General features: G+C 49.7%; 1 protein-coding gene across 1 annotated transcript; it reads left to right on the top strand.

Annotated features, from left to right (window-relative positions):
- Window positions 1-3,158: 3,158 nt before the first annotated feature.
- On the top strand, window positions 3,159-5,540 carry DMRTA2 (DMRT like family A2). The gene is made up of 3 exons (XM_055815516.1): window positions 3,159-3,709; window positions 3,779-3,800; window positions 3,925-5,540. The coding sequence occupies exons 1-3, from the start codon at window positions 3,209-3,211 to the stop codon at window positions 4,800-4,802; spliced, it is 1,401 nt and encodes a 466-aa protein (XP_055671491.1). The 5' UTR covers window positions 3,159-3,208; the 3' UTR covers window positions 4,803-5,540.
- Window positions 5,541-19,158: the final 13,618 nt, after the last annotated feature.

Raw genomic sequence — 19,158 nt, 5'->3', positions numbered from 1 at the left:
AGGGGGTGTCTGTAGTGCTGACTTGAGATAAAGATCAGACAGGCACTGGGGGTTTAGGTGTAAAGCGCTAGGACGTTGCACCCCAACTCTTCATAAATAGTCACTGGGGGACGTGCTGCGTGAGCCTGCGGAAAATATATGTAACGCCTTGGGATAGAGATGCTACAAATTCCGTGTTCCAACTTCTACACCGCCGTTTGCAGCCTTACTAAAGGCATGAGGCTCTGGACAGAAACCACCGTGTTTCACTGGCTGGTTAATGACCCACTGTCGGCTTCTTTTTTTTTTTTTTCCTTTTTTTTTTTTTCCCTACAGCTGTTTCAAAAATAGATCGTTTAAACATGCCGTAAACGGTAAGGATAACACAGCCCTTTAATTTAAAACAAAGCTGAAAGAAAAGGGAACCGAGGGAAACCATCGTAACCCGTGTCCTGTGTTGTTGGTGACGGCAGGCTGCCTCGGGGGGGAAAGGGAAAAGTATTTGCGGAAAAAAAACCCAACCCAACCACCGCAAACCCAAACAAAACTGCCGGGAAGAAGAGAGAACATTTTCTCCATGGCAAGCCAACATAAAGCAATAACTTCAAATGTTTCTTTTTTGCAAAGCAGACGGAGCTGCAGTCTGATCGAGTTCTACGAATTTCCAATTAAATCAGGTGATCTGAGTAATTGCCCCCGGAGAGTAAAATTAGTGGTTGCGAACAAAATCTAATCGGGTATTTTGACTTGGCGGCTGTATTAAATAAAGGTGTTATAACACCTAAATCACGAGGAGTGGTTGGCAGCCGCACACACGGAAAGTCGGGTGGGAAAGCGTTCATTTCGTTAAAAAAAAAATCAAAAAAGAGGAAGAAGGGTGTGAGTGTAGGAAAAATATTGCAAAGTTTGATGGCTCTGCACTTGTGCTTTCCGCAGCCACAGGCGGAGTGTGACAAAAGGCCAGGGGCAGCGCAGCACCCGCGGGCGCTGCCGGTCCCGCAGTGGGGCTGCCCCGCGGCCCCCCGTGGCCGTGCGCGCCTCCCCGCGGCGGAGGGGGCGGCGGGCGGCCCGGCCGTTCCGAGCGGAGCCAGGGCTGTCCCTGCGGGCGGGCAGCTGGCCGGACAGACAGCCGGGGAGCCCCCGGGGAAGGTCGGCAGCGTGTGCCGCGCAGGTGGGATGCTGAGGCGGCGGGCAGGAGGGCCCGAGGGACCAGCGGGCGCTTCCTGCTACGGGGCAGGACTTGGGGCCGCGTGTAACAAAGAACTTTTAAAAGTGCCGAGGAGGATGGAGATCCCTCGTGGGAAACGGAGGGGAGAGCCCTGGGGAGAGGAGCCGGCGCTATTTCCCACCGAGGCTTCCCAAGCGCTACCTCCTCCCCGTTAGCAGCGACGGTGACGTCAAACCCGGGTGGTTAATGCTAAAACAAAAGCTTCGGGGTTAATATACAGTTACCAGCCCGACAGCTTCCTCCTCAAAAATCAGTCCCTCGGGTTTATTGTCCCCGCGGGGAAGGCGCCTGTTGAACATGTAGTCACGCAAACAGCTGGCAGGAGAGGGAGCGGACTTGGCTTTCTGGGAAGCAAGGGGCGGGCAGGGCTCTGCCGGGGCACAGCGCGCTGGAAGGACGGAAAGTCAAACTCACCTCGGGTTCTGCGGCCGCGGCAGCGCTCCGGCAGCTCACCTGCAGCGGTGGGGCGGAGGGGGGAGAAAGAGAGGAAGGGGCAGAGAGAGCGAGGGAAGGGAGGAAAAATGAAGGAAGGAAGGAAGGAAAAAGGAAGGGAAGAAGTAAGGAAAGAGAGAGGCATCGTTACGTACTATTATAAAACAAAATCTCCAAGGGGAGGGGGGAAACCATAAATTGAATTGTCACCTTCCACAGCACATTTCCCCCACCCTTTTGACAAGTGACGCCCAGGGAAAAAAAAAAGAAATCAAACAGTTGGCAAGGCAAATACCGTTTACCACTGGATTAAAAAAACAAAAAAAAAAAAAAAAAAGAAAAGCGAAGCCCAAGTCAGGTAGCAAGCAGAGCCGGGCAGATGCACGCGCAGGCGGGCACGCACGCACCCCCGCACGCGCGCGCAGCGGGAGCACACGCACACGCGCGGACACCGCTCGCCCCGCGGGTCCCCCCCGGACCCTCCCGGCCCCTCCGCGGGCGCGGCGCGCTCGGGCAGCCGCCGGGCGGACGCGGCGGCCCGTCGGACGGCCAATCAGAGCGGCGCTTCCCGCCCCTGGCCAATAGCAGGCGCCACATTGTTGTCAAATGTTGCCTAATGGCAACGCGGGGCGCAACAATAGCGCGAGTGGCGGCGGGCGGCGCGGCGGGCAGCGCGCTCTGCCTCCAGCTCCGGCCGCGCGGGCCGCACGCGCCAGGCGGCGCGGGGCGGTGGCGTGTCCCGGGGGGCGCGGGGCCCTGCCCGCTCCGGCCCTGCCCGCTCCCGCGCCGGCCGCCTGCTCGGGGCTGGCCGCGGCGGCCGAGCCCAGCCCGGCCGAGCCCAGCCCAGCCGGGCCGGGGGGGCTTCCGTGCCCGCGGGCTGCCGGCCTCTCTGCCCGGCCGCGGTGCCGCTGCGCGGGACACGGGGTGATTTTTTTTCTAACTATTTTTTTTAAAAATTCTCTCCTGGATTTTAGCCTCCGCGGCTTGTGGCGAGGGATCCCGTCGTTGAAGGTGCCGGATTGCTTTTTGAAGGGACACTGTTAATCTGTGACCGTAGTTGCAGGGGGACGGGGGAGCTGAGTTTAGGGAGCAGCGGGGGTGTCCGCCGGGGCGCCGCGGGGAGCGGCGGGCCCGCCGGCGCGGGCGGGAGAGCTCGGCTTCGAGCCCGGCGCGATGGACTTGGTGCTGCCCCGCCAGATGCGCACAGAGAGCGAGGAAGCCAGAGAGATCTAAGTTTTCTTGGATTTGCTTAGAACCGCTTTTCGTGGGCGGAGGGGCGGGGAGCCGGGCGCGGAGAAACTCCCGACGGCCCCCTCCTCACCCGAGCCCCGCTCCGGAGCGGTGTGCCGGTGCGGGGGGCCCGGGGCGGCGAGCGAGGCGGGGGAGCAGGCGGCTGCCGGGGGTTGCATGCCCACACGGGGGGTGCCGGCAGCCCCCCGCACGTGATCGCGCCTCGAGGCGCCGGGAGCTTCTCCGCGGGTGCGGCGCGGGGGGCTGCCCCGCCCGGCGTCGCTTTGGGGGAGGCCAGGGAGGGGGGGGGATCGCGCTTTTCGGGGCGGGCTCGCCAAGATGGAGCTGCGGTCGGAGCTGCCCAACGTGCCCGCCGCGCCCCCCCCGGTGCCCCCCAGCTCGGTGGCGGCGGCGGCGGCCGCGGCAGCGGCCACGCTGCCGGTGAGCGTAGCCGGGAGCCTGCTGCGGGCGCCGCCGCTGCTGCTGCGGGCGGCCGAGAAGTACCCGCGGACGCCCAAGTGCGCCCGTTGCCGCAACCACGGGGTGGTGTCGGCGCTGAAGGGCCACAAGCGGTACTGCCGCTGGAAGGACTGCATGTGCGCCAAGTGCACCCTCATCGCCGAGCGCCAGCGCGTCATGGCGGCCCAGGTGGCGCTGCGCCGCCAGCAGGCGCAGGAGGAGAACGAGGCCCGCGAGCTCCAGCTGCTGTACGGCACCGCCGAGGGGCTGGCCCTGGCGGCCGCCAACGGCATCATCCCGCCCCGGCCCGCGTACGAGGTCTTCGGCTCCGTCTGCGCCGGGGGCGGCGGCGAGGGAGGCGCCGGCGCCTCAGGTAAGGCCGCGCTTCGCGCCCTCGGGGGGATCCTGGAACCGGCGGTGCGGGGGGCGGGGTGGAAGGGGCCGGAGGAGGGTGGGGGGGCCGGGGGGGGGCGCGCACCCACAAGCGGCACCCTCCGGCGGAGCGGCCGTGTGGCTCGGCGGGGCCCGGCTGGGGCAGCCGCACTGACGGTCTCTCTCCTTCTGCCACCACCCCCACCCACCCCCCCGGCCCGCAGAGTCCAAGATGCAGAAGTTCGAGCTGTTCCCCAAGACGCTGCTGCCGAGCCGTGCCGTCACCCCGCAGCAGGCGGGCGGGAAGCCCCTCTCCCCGGACGGCGAGTCCGTGCCCGGCACCTCCTCCCCAGAAGCTCGCCACGGCTCGGGCTCGGAGAACGGGGACGGCGAGTCCTTCCTGAGCTCGCCCGTCTCCAAGGGCCCGAAGGAGGGGGAGGAGAGCCCGGGCTCTATCAGCCCGCTGGGCTCGGACTCGGGCTCGGAGGCGGACAAGGACGAGCAGGACCCGTCGCCCTCGGCCGGCGGCCGGCAGCGGACTCCCATCGACATCCTGACGCGCGTCTTCCCGGCGCACAAGCGCAGCGTGCTGGAGCTGGTGCTGCAGGGCTGCGGCGGGGACGTGGTACAGGCCATCGAGCAGATCCTCAACAACCGCGGCCCGGAGAAGGGCCCCGAGGAGGGCTGGGCTCGGGACGGTGCCTTGCAAGGCCTTCCGCCCACTCCCGCCGCCGCCGCCGCCCACCACCGGCCCTTGATCGCCGGCGCCATGGCCCCCGCCATCGGCGCGCTGGGCAGCCGCTCCGCCTTCTCCCCCCTGCAGCCCAACGCCACGCACTTCGGGGCCGAGGCCGGCGCCTACCCGCTGGGCACCCACCTGGGACTCAACCCCCTGCGCCTCGCCTACTCGGCGCACAGCCGGGGACTGGCCTTCATGACCCCCTACTCCACGGCCGGGCTGATGCCCACCCTGGGGTTCCGGCCGCCCGTGGACTACGCCTTCAGCGACCTCATGCGGGACCGCTCTGCCGTGCACAAGGAGCAGGTCTACTCCGGCGGGCTCTACGGGCCCATGGTCAACAACACCCCCGAGAAGCAATAGCGGGGGGCGGCTTCCTAAAGCTCATCTGTGCAGGGGTAGCTAGGTAGGCACGGGTGGAGGGGCGCAGAGGGCTTCTCCCCCCCCCCCCCCCCCCCTCCCCCGTGCAGGCGGTGGTTGCGTGCGGAGCCTGGTGCGGACAGACGTAGGTGTATTAAAACGGTGATAAAGGTGCACTTTCATTGTCCAGACATGAGTCACTCTTTGTTGCTTATGGCCATAAGCATGGATATCCTTGGTGCGTTGCGGGGGTGTGTGCATACACGCGCTCTTTCCTACACACATACATATATATATATGTATACTAGCAAGTGTATAATGTTATAAAATGGAAATCTAAGTTATTAATGTAACTTGTAGGTGAACTTGGTATTAACGTTAAGCTAAAGGTTAGACAGCTCATTGTAATACTTACCAGGCGTATAGATTAAACATATTGTCAAATTTAAAGCCTTTTCCTTCCCGCCCCCAGAAATGTTACGATCTGTATATAACATTGGAAAGTAGATATATTTGTAACTGTCCGTAGGACCCCGGCGCCAATGGTGTATGACGGTTTAATAAGCCTCCTTCATTTGTGATCTGCAAGAAAATTGCTTTCTTGTTCCGATGTAGCAAACTTCTTGCTGTTTCTAACAGGTAATTCTGTGTTTCATTTCATAGAAATAAATGTTATTTTCTATTAAAAAAAAAAAGGAATCGGTCTTATAAATGGCAAGTAGTATTTTATGAGACAATGGAAGTTGTTTTGGGAAATTCGTTTGACGAGTACAGTCAATATTTAAAGGAGTTTATGCAATTAGTACAAACATGTTTATTACACTTTTATCATGGTCAAACAAGATATTATTGGGAAACTTTATGAATAAAAATGAAGCATACAAACCAGAGAAATTTTGTTATCAAGGGAAATTGTCAAATACCTTATTTCTGGTTCTGGTCTTTTTATCATTTACACACAGGGTGGGGGTGGTGAAAATCAGAGGTGTAAAGCAGGATTTATTTTTCTTCCATATCTTGCTGATTTTTGTCACGTTTAGGAGATCTGGCATTGCCACAGAGAAGAGCATGGTTAAAGCAGATGCCGGCCTGGCTGACTGCAGGTTGTGTAGCAGCGGAGAGGTACTTTTTCCCCTCTTATCTGAAATCTGAGTGTGATTTTTAATTGTTTCTATATTAAGATAAGCAGAGGGGTATATAATAACAATGTTTTGCAGAACGTAAGAATGTGTTTGCGGCAGGAGCGAATGAGTTACGACCACAACCTCAGTGAGGGGGTATGTGCAGGGAAGATTTTGCTGGTTTAGTTTTGGAGCTGTGTATCCTTCCAAATCTTTCCCTCGTTTCAAGATTAAAGGCTACAGGCGTAGGTGGTTGGTTTTTTCTTTTGTTAATTTTTTTGTTGTTTCTTCTGGGTTTTCTTCTTTCCCCCCCCCCGCCTCTTTTTTTTCTTGGCAAGGGTGTTCAACTATTCTTCAAGATCAAAAAGTAAGAAGGGCGTTCCTCCCTCTATTTATTTATTTCGATGAGTTGGAGGGGCAGCATCCAGAGAAGCAATCCTTCCGAAGGCCGGATCGCAACTTTCTTATCAGTCCTGGGAGCGTTTGGCCCAGGAAAACTATTACTCACAAAGAACAAGTTGAGTGCATGGTTGAATTAAGACTGTAAAAGCTCACAAAGTTGGTTGGTATGGAAACCTAATCCCACCGAACCGCTCCGTGGCACAGCTGGACTGTTTACTTTCTCACTTCAAATATAACTGTGTAAACATTGGCTCGGAGCTGACAGCCTGGCTCCTACCAACCAGTTAATATACTGGTGGGTCTGGGAGGAGACGCATCCCGCCGCAGCTATTGAAGGAAGCCCCTGGGTAAAATCAAAGGACAGGAGCAAGTAAAATGCAATTCTTCCCCGCCTTGTACAATTAATCAAGCTGGTTACAATTTTAAGATTTTCTTAAAAAAAAATATATTACAGATTACACCTAGGTAAATACTTTTGACCCTGATCCATCCTGGGAGAAGCCAAATCAATATCACAAGGAAAACTTTTTAAAGTCTCGTTTTCCAAGAGCGGGTGAAACTTAATATTACTACAATAAAACGGTTTAATAAAGAAGGGCTTTAATAGTGAGCTAATTTGATTGAGTTTCCTAATTCCACTTTAATTGGAAAAGGAGTTGTCTGTTTGGTTATAAAGTGCCAGGGTTATGTTAGACTGGAGAAAAAAAAAAAAAGAGATGGACTTTGAGCATCTGAATAAACTTTTTTCCTTGGTTTTTTTTTTTTGGTTTTTTTTTTGTTGTTGTTGGCAGCTGACTTTGTGCAAGGATGGGTTTCCGTATCTGAGATCGTGAATGAGCTACAAAGAGCTGCTACTTAAAGAAATCAGGTCGCCACATTTCTCCCATTCTAGCCCTGTTGAGAAGGGCTTAGGAGCTGTTGATTTAACTCAGCTCCCCTTTTAATTATAAAAGCCATTCTTGTGTAGTTAGGCGAGCAGGACAATTTATCAGAATTGTTGCCGTGTCTTGGAGGTTGGCTTGAGCTTGGATTTATACAACCGACAATGGGGATCACGACGATTAACTATCATATGGGTAGTTTAGGCTGTTAAATTGGGGGGAGGAGGAGGAAAGAGAATCTGATACATTGTCCCTATTGAGGTAATTCCCGTAGATTAAAAAAAAAAAAAATTAAAAAATCCCCTGGGTTTGAAGCTGCCTCGGAGAAGTTCGTATACAGAAGCTTCTGGCAGAACATAAAATATTCAGGTCCCTTTTAGAGTAAAATAAAATGCTGCCACTTGAATAAAAATCCGCGGAACCGAGTATAAATTATTTGTAAAGCAAGGAGGCTGCGGGCGAGCTCTAGCAAACTTCCCTGTTAATTAAATCTTAATCCGTGGATCGCAGGAAGCGGCGAGGCTGTAACAGCGGCTGCTGTACATACAGTGGGACACGTTCCGCAGTTATATTAACTGCACTAGTGTTTAATATGAATCAGCCCTAATCCACAGCATAATAAAGATCAAATTAGACTAACCATTTAGTAGCGAAATGACATTCCTTCACCTAAAATGAACCTCCCAGCGCCCCGCTCGCTGCGAGGCTGCCTGCGCAGCCCGGCAAGGCTTGAAGCCGGCGCTGGCTCGGGGCCGGCCGCTGCAGCCACCGCGCTCAGCGGGGCCGCCGAGGGGGGGTGTGGGGGTCTCTGTGTCTTTTTTTACAGGCTGGTTGTTTTATTTTTAAGTCCGAGGTGGGGAAGCTCCGCCAGCCTCCCCACTCTTTTCCAGAGCCGCCTCTCGCCCACCCCCTCCGCCCTCAGCGCGCCCCCCGCAAACCCGACTTGCTGCTACATAAAGGAGGCTCGGGGCGAGGTCGTCTCCCCTCCGGCTGCGGCTCTGCCTTTTGCTCCGCAGCAGCCCCGGCGTGCGGCTCGCTGGCTGCCGGGGCCCCGCACGGCCCCTCCGCCGCGGCCGGGAAAGGTGGCAGTACCGCTCCCACGCTGTCCCCCGGGCAGCCTGTCCCCGGGGCCCCGCCGGGGGGGACGGCGATGCTTGGCTGGAGACCGAGGGGCGAAACCCGACCCCCGCCCTGGTTTCCCCCGCAGTACACGGGAGGGCTCCAGGCCCCGCCACCGCCGCTGTCCCGGAGCTCGAAGCCCCGTTTCCCGGCCTGGAAACCGCCCCGCAGCCCCTGAGAAGAGGAGGAGGAGGAGGGCAGGGCCGGTCCGGACGCGGCGGGGTGGCCCCGGGTGCTGCTCACCGGGGCGGGGCGGCGCGGCCTTTGTGCCGGTGCCGCCGTCCCGGGCGCTGAGCAAACACAGCTGCTGCCCGTTCAGCCAGGCCCGCGGTGGCATCGCTGGGGCGAGAGTGGCTTTGACCCGTCCCACCGCCCTCTGACATCTCTTCGTCGATGTCCCCGGCGGCGGGTGCGAGCCCAGGTATCTCGCTCTACCGAGGTGATTTCATCGGTGGGAGCGCAGCGTTCCCAGGGCACTGGTGTCAGGCACGCCAGCTTCCCACGTCCTCCAGGCGAGGGGACACCTCTGCCTCCTCTAATCATGCGGGCATCCCCCCTGTGTTGTCATAACATCCCCATGGCAACTGCAGCAATTACTTCTATACCAGGACAACAATAGGAAAGTATTTAATATATTTAAATGTGATTAAGCAGGTGGAAAAAACGAGGAGGAGCAGCTCCGTGGGACGAGCCGGCCCAGCGCGGCCGCTGCCCGGGAGCCCCGGCGGCGCCTCTCCCCCCGCGCCTTGGCTGCCGGCCCCCGCCGCCCACCCGCGGAACCGCGCCGTGCGTGGGGCTTAGCAGATGGGACCGGGGGGGCTACGGATAGTTACGACGGGAGCGAAACGGGCTGGTTTGCTGTTTTCTGCTGCTTTTTAGCGTCAATTAAGGCGCGTGAAAATCCATGCCCATTTCTATCTCCCGGGTTTCAACAGAAATACCGAAACTCGGCTGCAAAAATTATTTTCGCCCCGCTCCTTTCCACTTTCCCCTTTATTTTCCTCTGCCTGTTTATTAGGGGGGAAAAAGAAAACTCGTTGTTGGGCGTTAAGTACCAAAAACAGAAATAAAAAAACACGAAAAAAAATCCCTGAAATTACACCGTGCTGCTTTGCGTTTCATCTCTAGAACGAGCTTCTTGGGGGCGTTTGGAAGCAAAAAAAAAAAAAAAAAAAAAAAAAAAAAAGATGTTTTAATCTAGGAACTGTTCCTTTTCAGCCATGACCTCTCATTTCCATGTTATTAGGGAACGCAGCGGTCAGTGGCAGAGATGCTCCCCACTCACGACGCCCAGTGCGCTGCCGGGGCGGCGGCGGCTGCCCGCTGCGACCTGCTGCCGGGGCTGGCCCGGCGGAGCCCCGGGAGCTGGGTAACGGGCCGTGGCCTTGAATTCACCGTTAAATTGTAGGGCTGGCTACTGGGTTAGGTGGAAATTATTGAGGGCGGCGGGATAGGAGGGTGTGGTGCTGATGCGAGGAAGGTGGTGTAAATAGGAGGGATGTGGCCAGGGTGGGAAGAGGTTAAAGGGCAGGGGGGGGTGGGAAGGGGAAAGGAGCTGGCTCACCCCGGCTAACGCAGATGCAAGGTGACAGAGAGAGAGAAGGATGGTTTGCAAGGAAGCCCAGTGTTAGATAATGCTGAAATTGGGAGAAGCAGTGAGACAAGGGAAGGGGTGAATTCCAGCACAGAAGAGCAGGACAAGGGGCTAATGGGGTCTTGTTTGTAGGAGCTAATGGAGAACTCGGATGCAGTAGTCAGAGCTGTGGAAATACTTAAGAATCACTGAAATAAGATCTTGGTACCTGTATTACAAGAGTGTAATGAAAATGTTGCGTTACTGGCTGGGTGTTGATTTTGAAGGACAGCCATATTCATGGGAAGTGTAAAAGGCAGCTCCTTGGATTGTATTATAATGTGCCTTTCCTGAGGGAGCCTTTAAGACTTGTTGATACCCTGCACAGGCTAAAGTGGCACTATGTGGCAGGATTTACATTTTCCAGGGAATAGGAGGAGCTGTTAATTTCAGGTATAGTAACACTCAGTCCTGTACAGAGGTCAGGAGATTCAATTATGTATGCACCATAGTACAGACCAAGGCCTGAGTGAGTGGCTATTGGTGTAAAATGGTGATCGGTGTTTTTATAGCGACTCATGGATTGCTCATGTGGAAGCAAGTACATCAAGAGAGATGTAAATACTTAAAGGCAAGAAGATACTACTAATAGCCTTAACTGCAACAGGCCATTTACTAACCATTTTGAACCATAGTGAAGTCTGAGGCCTGCTGTACGCAAATGCTAGCATAAATGTGTGTTCGTCTTCACCCCAGGTGTGAATTTGGCAGATGTGGACAAGGGCATGATGAGACAACTGCCCGGGGTATAATTCTGTTTGGAATGTTGTTTTGTGCAGTATTGGATTTACCTGTATGTGGGAGCTAAAGTCTTAGATTTTATCTTAACTCCCTGCAAACTCTAAACTGCAGGGGGAAAAACATTGCTTCTTGACAACCCCGTTTCAATGGTCTGGAAGAGCAAAATCTTTGACTTGTGGATTAATTTTCTGTAAGACATATATGGGATACATTCTGATTCCTGACTTCACACAGTAGCTCTGCCTAAATGAAGTCTGTAATGCAGGTCTGTGAAGGATAAGAATGGACCCTTTGGCATGCTCTCAGTGTGAGTATATTTGTACCTAGCATGGGTTTGGATAATTTTTTTCTGTCTTATAGTCCCTCCTTTCTTGTTTTGGATCTTATTAATGTGCTGTAAAGCTTGTAAGAGTAATGCTAAAGGTTGTTTCTGCATAGTTAATTTTTTTTCACCAATACGTGAATGATCGCAAAACGACTGGGTAAAAAAAGCACAGATGAATTTCAGAAAAAGATGTAGAAACCCATCAAAAAAAGGTTACTCCAAGTCTCATAGCCCATCAATAATTACAAAACTGTTATGCATGTCTTCAGAAAGTAGTTGACCATTTAAGTGGGCAAATATACTAGATGGGCAGGATCTGTGCGAATTTGAGTAGGTTTGTGACAGCAGGGCAGGCTCCTGAGGGTAAGAGGGAAATGGAAAGGAAACCAGAAACAGAGAGTGGATCTTTTCATGTGGTCTGAAAGGCAGATGGAAAGCATGAATTACAAAGGCTTTTTAAAAGATCTTCTTGGGGTTTATGTTTACAGAGAGATTTAACAAGACTGGCTGGCCTTAAAATGCTGAGGTTGTTGCTAAAATCAGACGTTTGGAAGAAAAATGGGGTACTAGCCCTGGACCAGAATATAGGAGGTTCAACAAGATGGGAGCAGGGCTGGCAAGGCAGTGTCCTTGTAAACCATTCAGCAGACCCAGAAAAAGGCTTAAAGGTCAGCAGGACCCGAAGTCAGTGGAGGGAGGAGGGTATGACCCCTGCTAAAGGGAGCTGGATCCAGAGACCATGAGCTGCTAACCACAAGTAGGAACAGCAGCATGAGAAGACAGACAAAATGAGCTTGGATTTGTGCAGTAGGGACTTACCGATGAAACAGCTTTACAGGGAACAAAGGTATCCAAATGGTATCTTACTTTCTTGTAAGTGGGATACAGGATATTGATTCACTGTCATAGTTTGAGGAAGGAAGCCCATGGTTTACCTTGGGTAGAACCTATGGGTTTCCTCGGTTTTCTAAATCTCCTGCTTGAAAGGTTAGCCATAGATATTTATGGCCAAATGAATGGGGCAAATAGCAGAGATTATAATTTAAAGAACTTTTGCTTTGTAAGGGGAGAGTCAGGTATCTTATACTGGTTAGGAGAATCTAATTAAGGACCTGTTCAATAGGAGTAAATGGCAACTGATAAGGCATAGAGAAGGTGACTAAAATTGTAGTACTCAGTTTGGTGTGCTAGAATGAGGTTATGAGATGGCTGGCGCTTTCCTGCTTAGAGGGATGAATTACATTTAATTTCTCTAATCATTCTTTTAATCCACATTATAAAGCTTTACTCTGACACAGAGAAAATAATTCTAATGCAGTGGGGCCAAGAGTGGGAAAATGCTCCAGCAGATTTGGCAGGCAAAACATGGCTCCAGCCCCTCACTAAAATCTGTACCCTTCTTCATGAAAGCTTCACCTCGACCAGCAGGGATTAGAGAGGGGTTTCCAAGGTCTTTCTTCTCTACAAGAATTACGTTATAGCTTTTTTCCTCTTCAATGAGTGAAAAGGATCCCAAAACACTAGTTGAACTTCCTTTTTCAGATCCATTGGAAAATATCTTAGAATGTAAGTGTGAGGAGTAGTGTAAGACTTGCTGGATTTGGGGGAACATTCATCCATCACATGTCTTACAAGTATAATCTGTTGCCCGAAGTACACCAGACAAATTAGTTAACCCAGCCCTAATTTACTGGGAGTGTAATGGTGTCAAAATATTCAGGATGTACCCCACGCCTTTGACAGACACTTGAATAAGCTGGCAAAGGCATTGTGGTATGTTTATAACCATTACTGAGTTATTTCCTAAGTGTTACATGAAAGTGCCTATGGATTCTGATGCCAGGCTGAAATGTATGCTAACTGGCCCACTGGGATCCCGTGCATCTTTCACTCCGGCTTCCTAATTTCCCTTCTGGGAGAGGACTCGGCTATTTGTCAGTGTCTAATACCTTAGTCACCGAGGGGAGAACTTGCTTGATCTTGGCAAGCAAGGGTATGTATATCTTTGATCTGGAAAGAGCTTGAAACCTGTGTAAGATGAGGATGTCAGCATTCTTGGCTAGCAGGATTTCTTCTAACTATAGAGCAGGGCTGGCAAAATGGTGTACTTGGCTCTCAAGTAGGAAATGGCTCTATTAAGCTAGAAGTCTGTGGGTGACAGAGGTGCTGAGTGGTAGGTGTGCTCTTAAAGGCAGGGCCAACTGGGGAGCTAAGGCTATTCTAGGACTCTTACCTCCTGTGTTACTGTTTTATTACTTGTCACTGAAATGTTTAAGGAAAGTTAGCCTTGATTAGACTGAACAACAGCAAATGATGTTCCATAAACTGTAAAAAGCTAAGGCTGACCTGGTGAAGTCATCGGTAAAATGTCTGCGTTTCTTGGGTGCCTCAGCAGGGTAGCTGCTGCATCTGATGGATGTCGATGATATTGGGCAGAGGTGCTCTCATTAAGAAATTGCCTGCTGGAACTCCCTCCAGCCATCTGGCATCCAAAATGCAACAGCAAAAAGGATCCTGTTAGTGACTTTCAGTAAATGTTTTGCACAGAGGCATCTTTGTTGACCATCTCTATTGCTTTGCACGTTTATGGTATCATGAATCTCTTTTTTTCAACCTTAATTGAAACTCATGCTCCCCCAATGCAAGGATTAACTTTGTTATAACAGAAATCAAATGTGTACGAAAATTTTATCCTTAAGAGCATATTTTTGTGGTGTGTGGGTTTTTTTTTGTTTTTTTTTTTGTTTAGATAGATCCTCACCTCAGAGCATGGTAAATTTGAAATAGTTGCAGTTTTACTCCCCTGGACTTCTGTTGTGCACCCCTTTTTTTAAAAAAAAAAAATTCTGCAAATTCTGCATACAGATAATTTTTTGGACTGTTTTGCTCTTTGGTTTCTGAGTATTGCTCCTTGTTTTTGGAAAGAATATGTTGTAGCTATTTTCCTTAAAGCTTATTAAGGCTTTATAAACAACAATAACAATGACAATATTTTATTAGTGTATATCACCCTGGCTGGTGGTAATATGGCACCAGCCACAAATGACAATGACTTAGTCTCTTTTCCTCTCAGTTTAATTTCTGGTGTAAGTGGGGCTCTCTGATATTACACTCAGATTCTGGACTCACCTGGGCAAGAACTGCCTTTGTTTCTTCATAGACACAAGCACAGAATATTGTCTTAAAGCAGCATGCACAGCACCAAAGTGCTTCTTGTGGTAGCAACATGCTGCTGGTGCTTGGTGGGTGTGAGCTCCTGATCTGTTCTGAGATTAATCTGAAAATGAAATTATTCTTGAAATAGGTATGATGCTTCAGCTGAGTGTAGTAGGTATGAAAGCTGATGCTCCAGCTGAGTGTGGTACGCTTAAAGTAAAGCATATTACCTTCTTATATCAAGCCTTTTGAAAGGTACAATTATCCCTTATCTTTGCAGGTTGGTTTGTTTAACTGTCACTGAATTATTCTCATGGAATAAGAATGAGATATTGCTGTTGCAGAGGAGCACTGGGACCTTGTAAATGAAGGAAGCTGTGAGGTTTTAGAGTGAAAACTGCACATGGGTCTCGGAAGATTTGGTTTGTGTACTAAATTCTGCTGCTGATTTACCAACACTGTGTGACCTTGAGCTACTCAAAATAATTTATAATTTTTTTAGAAGTGACTTCTAATATTGACTGTCTCTAGTTTCAGTATGAGCCATAGGGCTTGGATTGCAGACTTTTGTACTACTCGAGTATTTATTTTTAATAAGGGTCCTAATTAAGCATGCAATTTCTGTTGCAGGAAAGCTCTCCTGGACTCTGTCTTCATTCATTAAAATGTGTCAAATTCCTCAGAGTTTAGAGCAGAGCTCTAACAATGGCAAAAGAGACCCTATGTCCTGAATATATACTAACATGTGCCAAAGAATATGCTTGTTAATAAGTACTTGTTCAGCGATAAAGTATAGCAACAAGGGGTTACGTATTTCCTCACTTTCAGCTACATGCGCAGAGCCCCTGACTTCGTTCAGGAAGCTATACTGTTGTGAGACATGGAAAAGTAAAATACCCTCTGCTTTATAATAAATCATTCTAGCTCTGCCTAATTAACACTTCTTAGTGTTAATTGTAACCCCCTGTTCTGTGTTTTTCAGGGACAATATTTCCCAAGTACTGCTGATGAAATGTCAGGCAGAGGTAGTAATTTTGTTCTCCTTGCTATTATAACATTATGCCATAGATATAGTTATATACAGAGATACATGCCAATCAATCAACAGAGCAAACAAGATAAAGAAGTAAAAATCTTCTCCGTAGAGAGCTCTTAGGCAGACAATGAATTATGAGTTCTTCTCTGCCTAGAGAACTTGCAGTGAAAATGGCTATTCCTAAAGGCATATCTCACTGTGATGGAAACAAAAGACAACAACAAAAAATTTTTAGGTGGCTTGTTTTACTAAATCAATAGACTTAACAGGATGGAGTGGTGGAATACACAAATACAAAATAATTTTTTACATAATCTGCAGAATCCTGCAGGCTTCTAATATTAATGCTGCAGAAATAACATTGGCTAGTATTTGCAGAACAGCATTTATTGAACAATAAAGACATTCATGTTGTTGGAAGGGGAGGAAATCCTGTTGGCAGTCTAGCAAACCTACCTATCTTGGTTTTGTAGTCTGAAGGAAATGAGAGAGTACTCAAAGAAAGTGGGAACACGCGATTCACTGTGGAAACATCTCTCTGGTGCTGGCAACACTACAGAACTATCACAAAAGACAAGTAAGAAAGTAAGGATATGGGGCCATCACATGCCACTGAGGTTTAAGGAGGATTTTTTTCTTTTGTAATGCAACTTAAAATTGAAGGTGGAGTTTGGTCTGTGGCAAGAGAACGTAGAGCAATTGCTGTCTCATCCAAACAATTCTGTGCATGACAGCAGGAGGGAAAGTATCTGTGATGGCTCAATATTTTATGAGTAGGTGAAAGTGAGAGAGAGACCTGGCTTAAGATAAAATCAAAACCAAACAACCAACCCCCATGTTAAAGCATGGTGGAAATACAAAAGGCAATGAAATGAATGCCAACTGTAAGATGACAATACAGTGTCCAATAATTTCAGTCACATCCTATACAATTAAATCAACAAGCATTTAATCTTTTTAATATATATATATTTTAATGGGAACAGGGCCATAAGTTTGGGCCTAGCCTGAGTCTTTCAAATATTACTAAATTCTCAGTGCTGCCTGATGTAACACTTGAACTTGCAGAAGACTTGATGGCCCAGTGAAATGTGTAGCAGCGCTTTGAGGTGTTATGCTTAGGAGACCACTGGTGTTTGTAGCCTGGTGGCTGTTTTGTAGAGTTTTATACTATATTCCTAAACATTGAAAAGGAAGGAGGGGAAAGGCTGGAATTCTGTTTCCCTAGATTGAGACTGATACAACTACAGGGAAATTTTCAACACAATATTTCTTTCTTACTTTGAAATGCAATTAATTGCTTGTGAAGTACAGGCTACTTTAGAAGATGGCAAAAAGCCCCACAGCATTTGATTATTATTATTTTTAAATAACCCACATGACTCATGCTTTACCATTATAGACTTTTACTCTACATCTAAAGAAATTAACTTTTAGATCCCTTTGGCCCGCCAGCTCTGCTTCTCAGCAGTGTGGCTATTCTATGGCCGTGTTATCACGTAACAAAATCGCTCACCAAAAAGTTTACCTACAAGTAGGAAACAACAAGTGTCCCCTGAAAAAGGAAAGCACTATTAAATGCTTAGACATTACAGAATAGTAATAATACTGTTCAGTTACCTCTACTTTTCTCCTCAGGTGTAGGCACTTCAGTATTTTTGTTTCCTTTATGTGAAATACTGATAGTAAATTTCATTCAATCTCTTCTTAAAATACTTAACCGGCTTTTTTGTTTTGTTTGTTCATCAGAACGCCGTTAATTCCAACATTCTGCACGTCTCACCGCGGAGTTGAGGGGCTGCGTTACCACCTCGCTGGAGCTCAGGGGAAAGGGCGCGGGTTTGTGCAGCGCCGCGGTGAGGCGGGAGGAGCGCGAAGCTGCGGCGCGGGGGCGGTAGCGCCCGCCTCTGGAGAAAGGGCGGGAAGGAAAATGGCGGCCGGTCGCTCACGGGGGGCGGGGGTGTGTGGTCATTCAGCGTACCTCTTGGGAGGAGCTGTGTTTTTTGGAGAAGATGAAGGCCAAGCCTTGAAGCTACAGCAGCATTTTAAAAAAACCAAACGACCAACGCAACCCATGGCACTCCCCAAGGGAACCGGAGCCAAAGCCCGCCTGAGGGTAGGGCAGTGGCCTTGGCAGGTGGCCATGTCAGGGAGGGTGGGCTTCTACTTCTCCTCAGCAGGCTGAGGTGGCCTTGGGGCCAGGTGCAGCCAGCAGCCCCCATGGCAGGACCGTCCAAACACCTGGATGACAGGTTAGTCTCCATCTGTCTCTTAAGGGAGTTTTTTCTGGTGAACGGTGGCAGTTTCTCCTCCCTGCCTTGATTATGTGCTCGCAGTAAAAGTGCTTGGCTGCACCTGACTGGTATCCTCTTTGGATAAGGGGCAGCCATAGGTGTCCGAGCAGTGTCCCTGTGCTGCCTTCCTGATCCAGCAACTCATCCCCAGGTTCCAAGGCTGACCTATACCTGCTCCCCCTGCTCAGTCTCTTGAAGGACCGTCTGTAGTGCCATGGCTGAGGTAGGGGCTTCATTTGGCCTCTTCCAGTGTCCTGAGTGAGACAAGATGGCAGTGAGGAAGCCCTGGGCCTCCTGCTCCCTCAGGGCCTCTTGCTCCAAAGAGAAATTTCCACTGGTATTAATATAGCCTTTGCAGCCTGAAGGACCCTCTCCTCACAAGTGTTTATGTTCATGTGTGTTGCTTCATTTCTAGCTTCTGTGAAGCAATTTTGGTTAAATATGTGCACGAAAGGAGGTTGTAGCGAGGTGTGGGTCAGTCTCTTCTCCCATGTAACAAGTGATAGGACAAGAGGAAACTGCCTCAAGTTGCACCAGAGGAGATCTAGGTGGATATTAGAAAAAATTTCTTCACTGAGAGGGTTGTCAAGCACTGGAACAGGCTGCCCAGGGAAGTGATGGTGTCACCAACCCTGGAGGCATTTAAAAGACATGCATATGTGGCACTTAGGGTCATGGTTTAGTGGTGGACTTGGGAGTATTAGGTTAATGGGTGAACTTAGTGATTTTAAAGGCCTTTTCCAACTTAAATGTTTCAATGATTTCTTCACAGTGCTGTAGAATTGCACTGGGAGCGTTTGACAGCAGCTGGAACAGTGGACATTGCCTGGACCAGACACAGAGGAGCTGGTGAAAACAAGGTGTGAAAATCTTTTTATCTGAGGGTTTGGGATGCTGTTGGCATACTGTTGACTTAATACTTTTAAGCAGTCAGGCACACCTATGGAATCTGTGATAAGACAAGCCTGGTAACAGACACTGACTCTATTATGTTAAATTACACTGCTAATTTTTCTTTTAATTTTCATGTTTTGTTGTGAAACTGCTGAAATCAGTATGGGATATTGCCAGTTTATTTAGGCAATATATTTTTGAGAGACTCTGTAACCAAACAGTAAATTCACAGATTCTTGCAACCATGTGTGAATAGTCCTGGCTGAATTCAGTGACAGTAGTCTCTGTGTATGTATACATACATATATATGTCAGTGTATGCACAGATTTCCATATATCTGTCTTACCCTTGTGAATTCATTTGCCATTTGTAGTTTCTTTACAAATTGCATTTTCTAAAACAGCAGTTCATTCTGCATCATGTCACACATGCTGACCATGTGCTGATTTAAGGTGGAGGATAATTTAGCAGGGGTGCTGATTATGGCAGACATTCTCAGGTGATCAATGAGAAATGGATGTTTTGAGATGAAGTTTGTTTTGTGTAGATTAGAAAGATAATGATACATATGAGAGTAGAATGTGACATTAAGACCAAAATCAACATGTGAGCTAGCTCGGAAATCTATACTGCAAAGGTAAGATATGAAATCAGGTAGTAGACCATATGGCTCTGTATCTGAAATCTGATTTTAAACTTGAAATACCAATGGCAGTGTGCTAGACCTGAGCTTGTGAACTCCTATCTGTGTTATTT

This window comes from Falco peregrinus, chromosome 10 (genome assembly GCF_023634155.1).
Source record: "Falco peregrinus isolate bFalPer1 chromosome 10, bFalPer1.pri, whole genome shotgun sequence".
NCBI classification, from domain to species: Eukaryota; Metazoa; Chordata; class Aves; order Falconiformes; family Falconidae; genus Falco; species Falco peregrinus.
The sequence above is the reverse complement of the archived record's forward strand: the minus strand, read 5'-3'. Positions and strand labels throughout refer to the sequence as shown.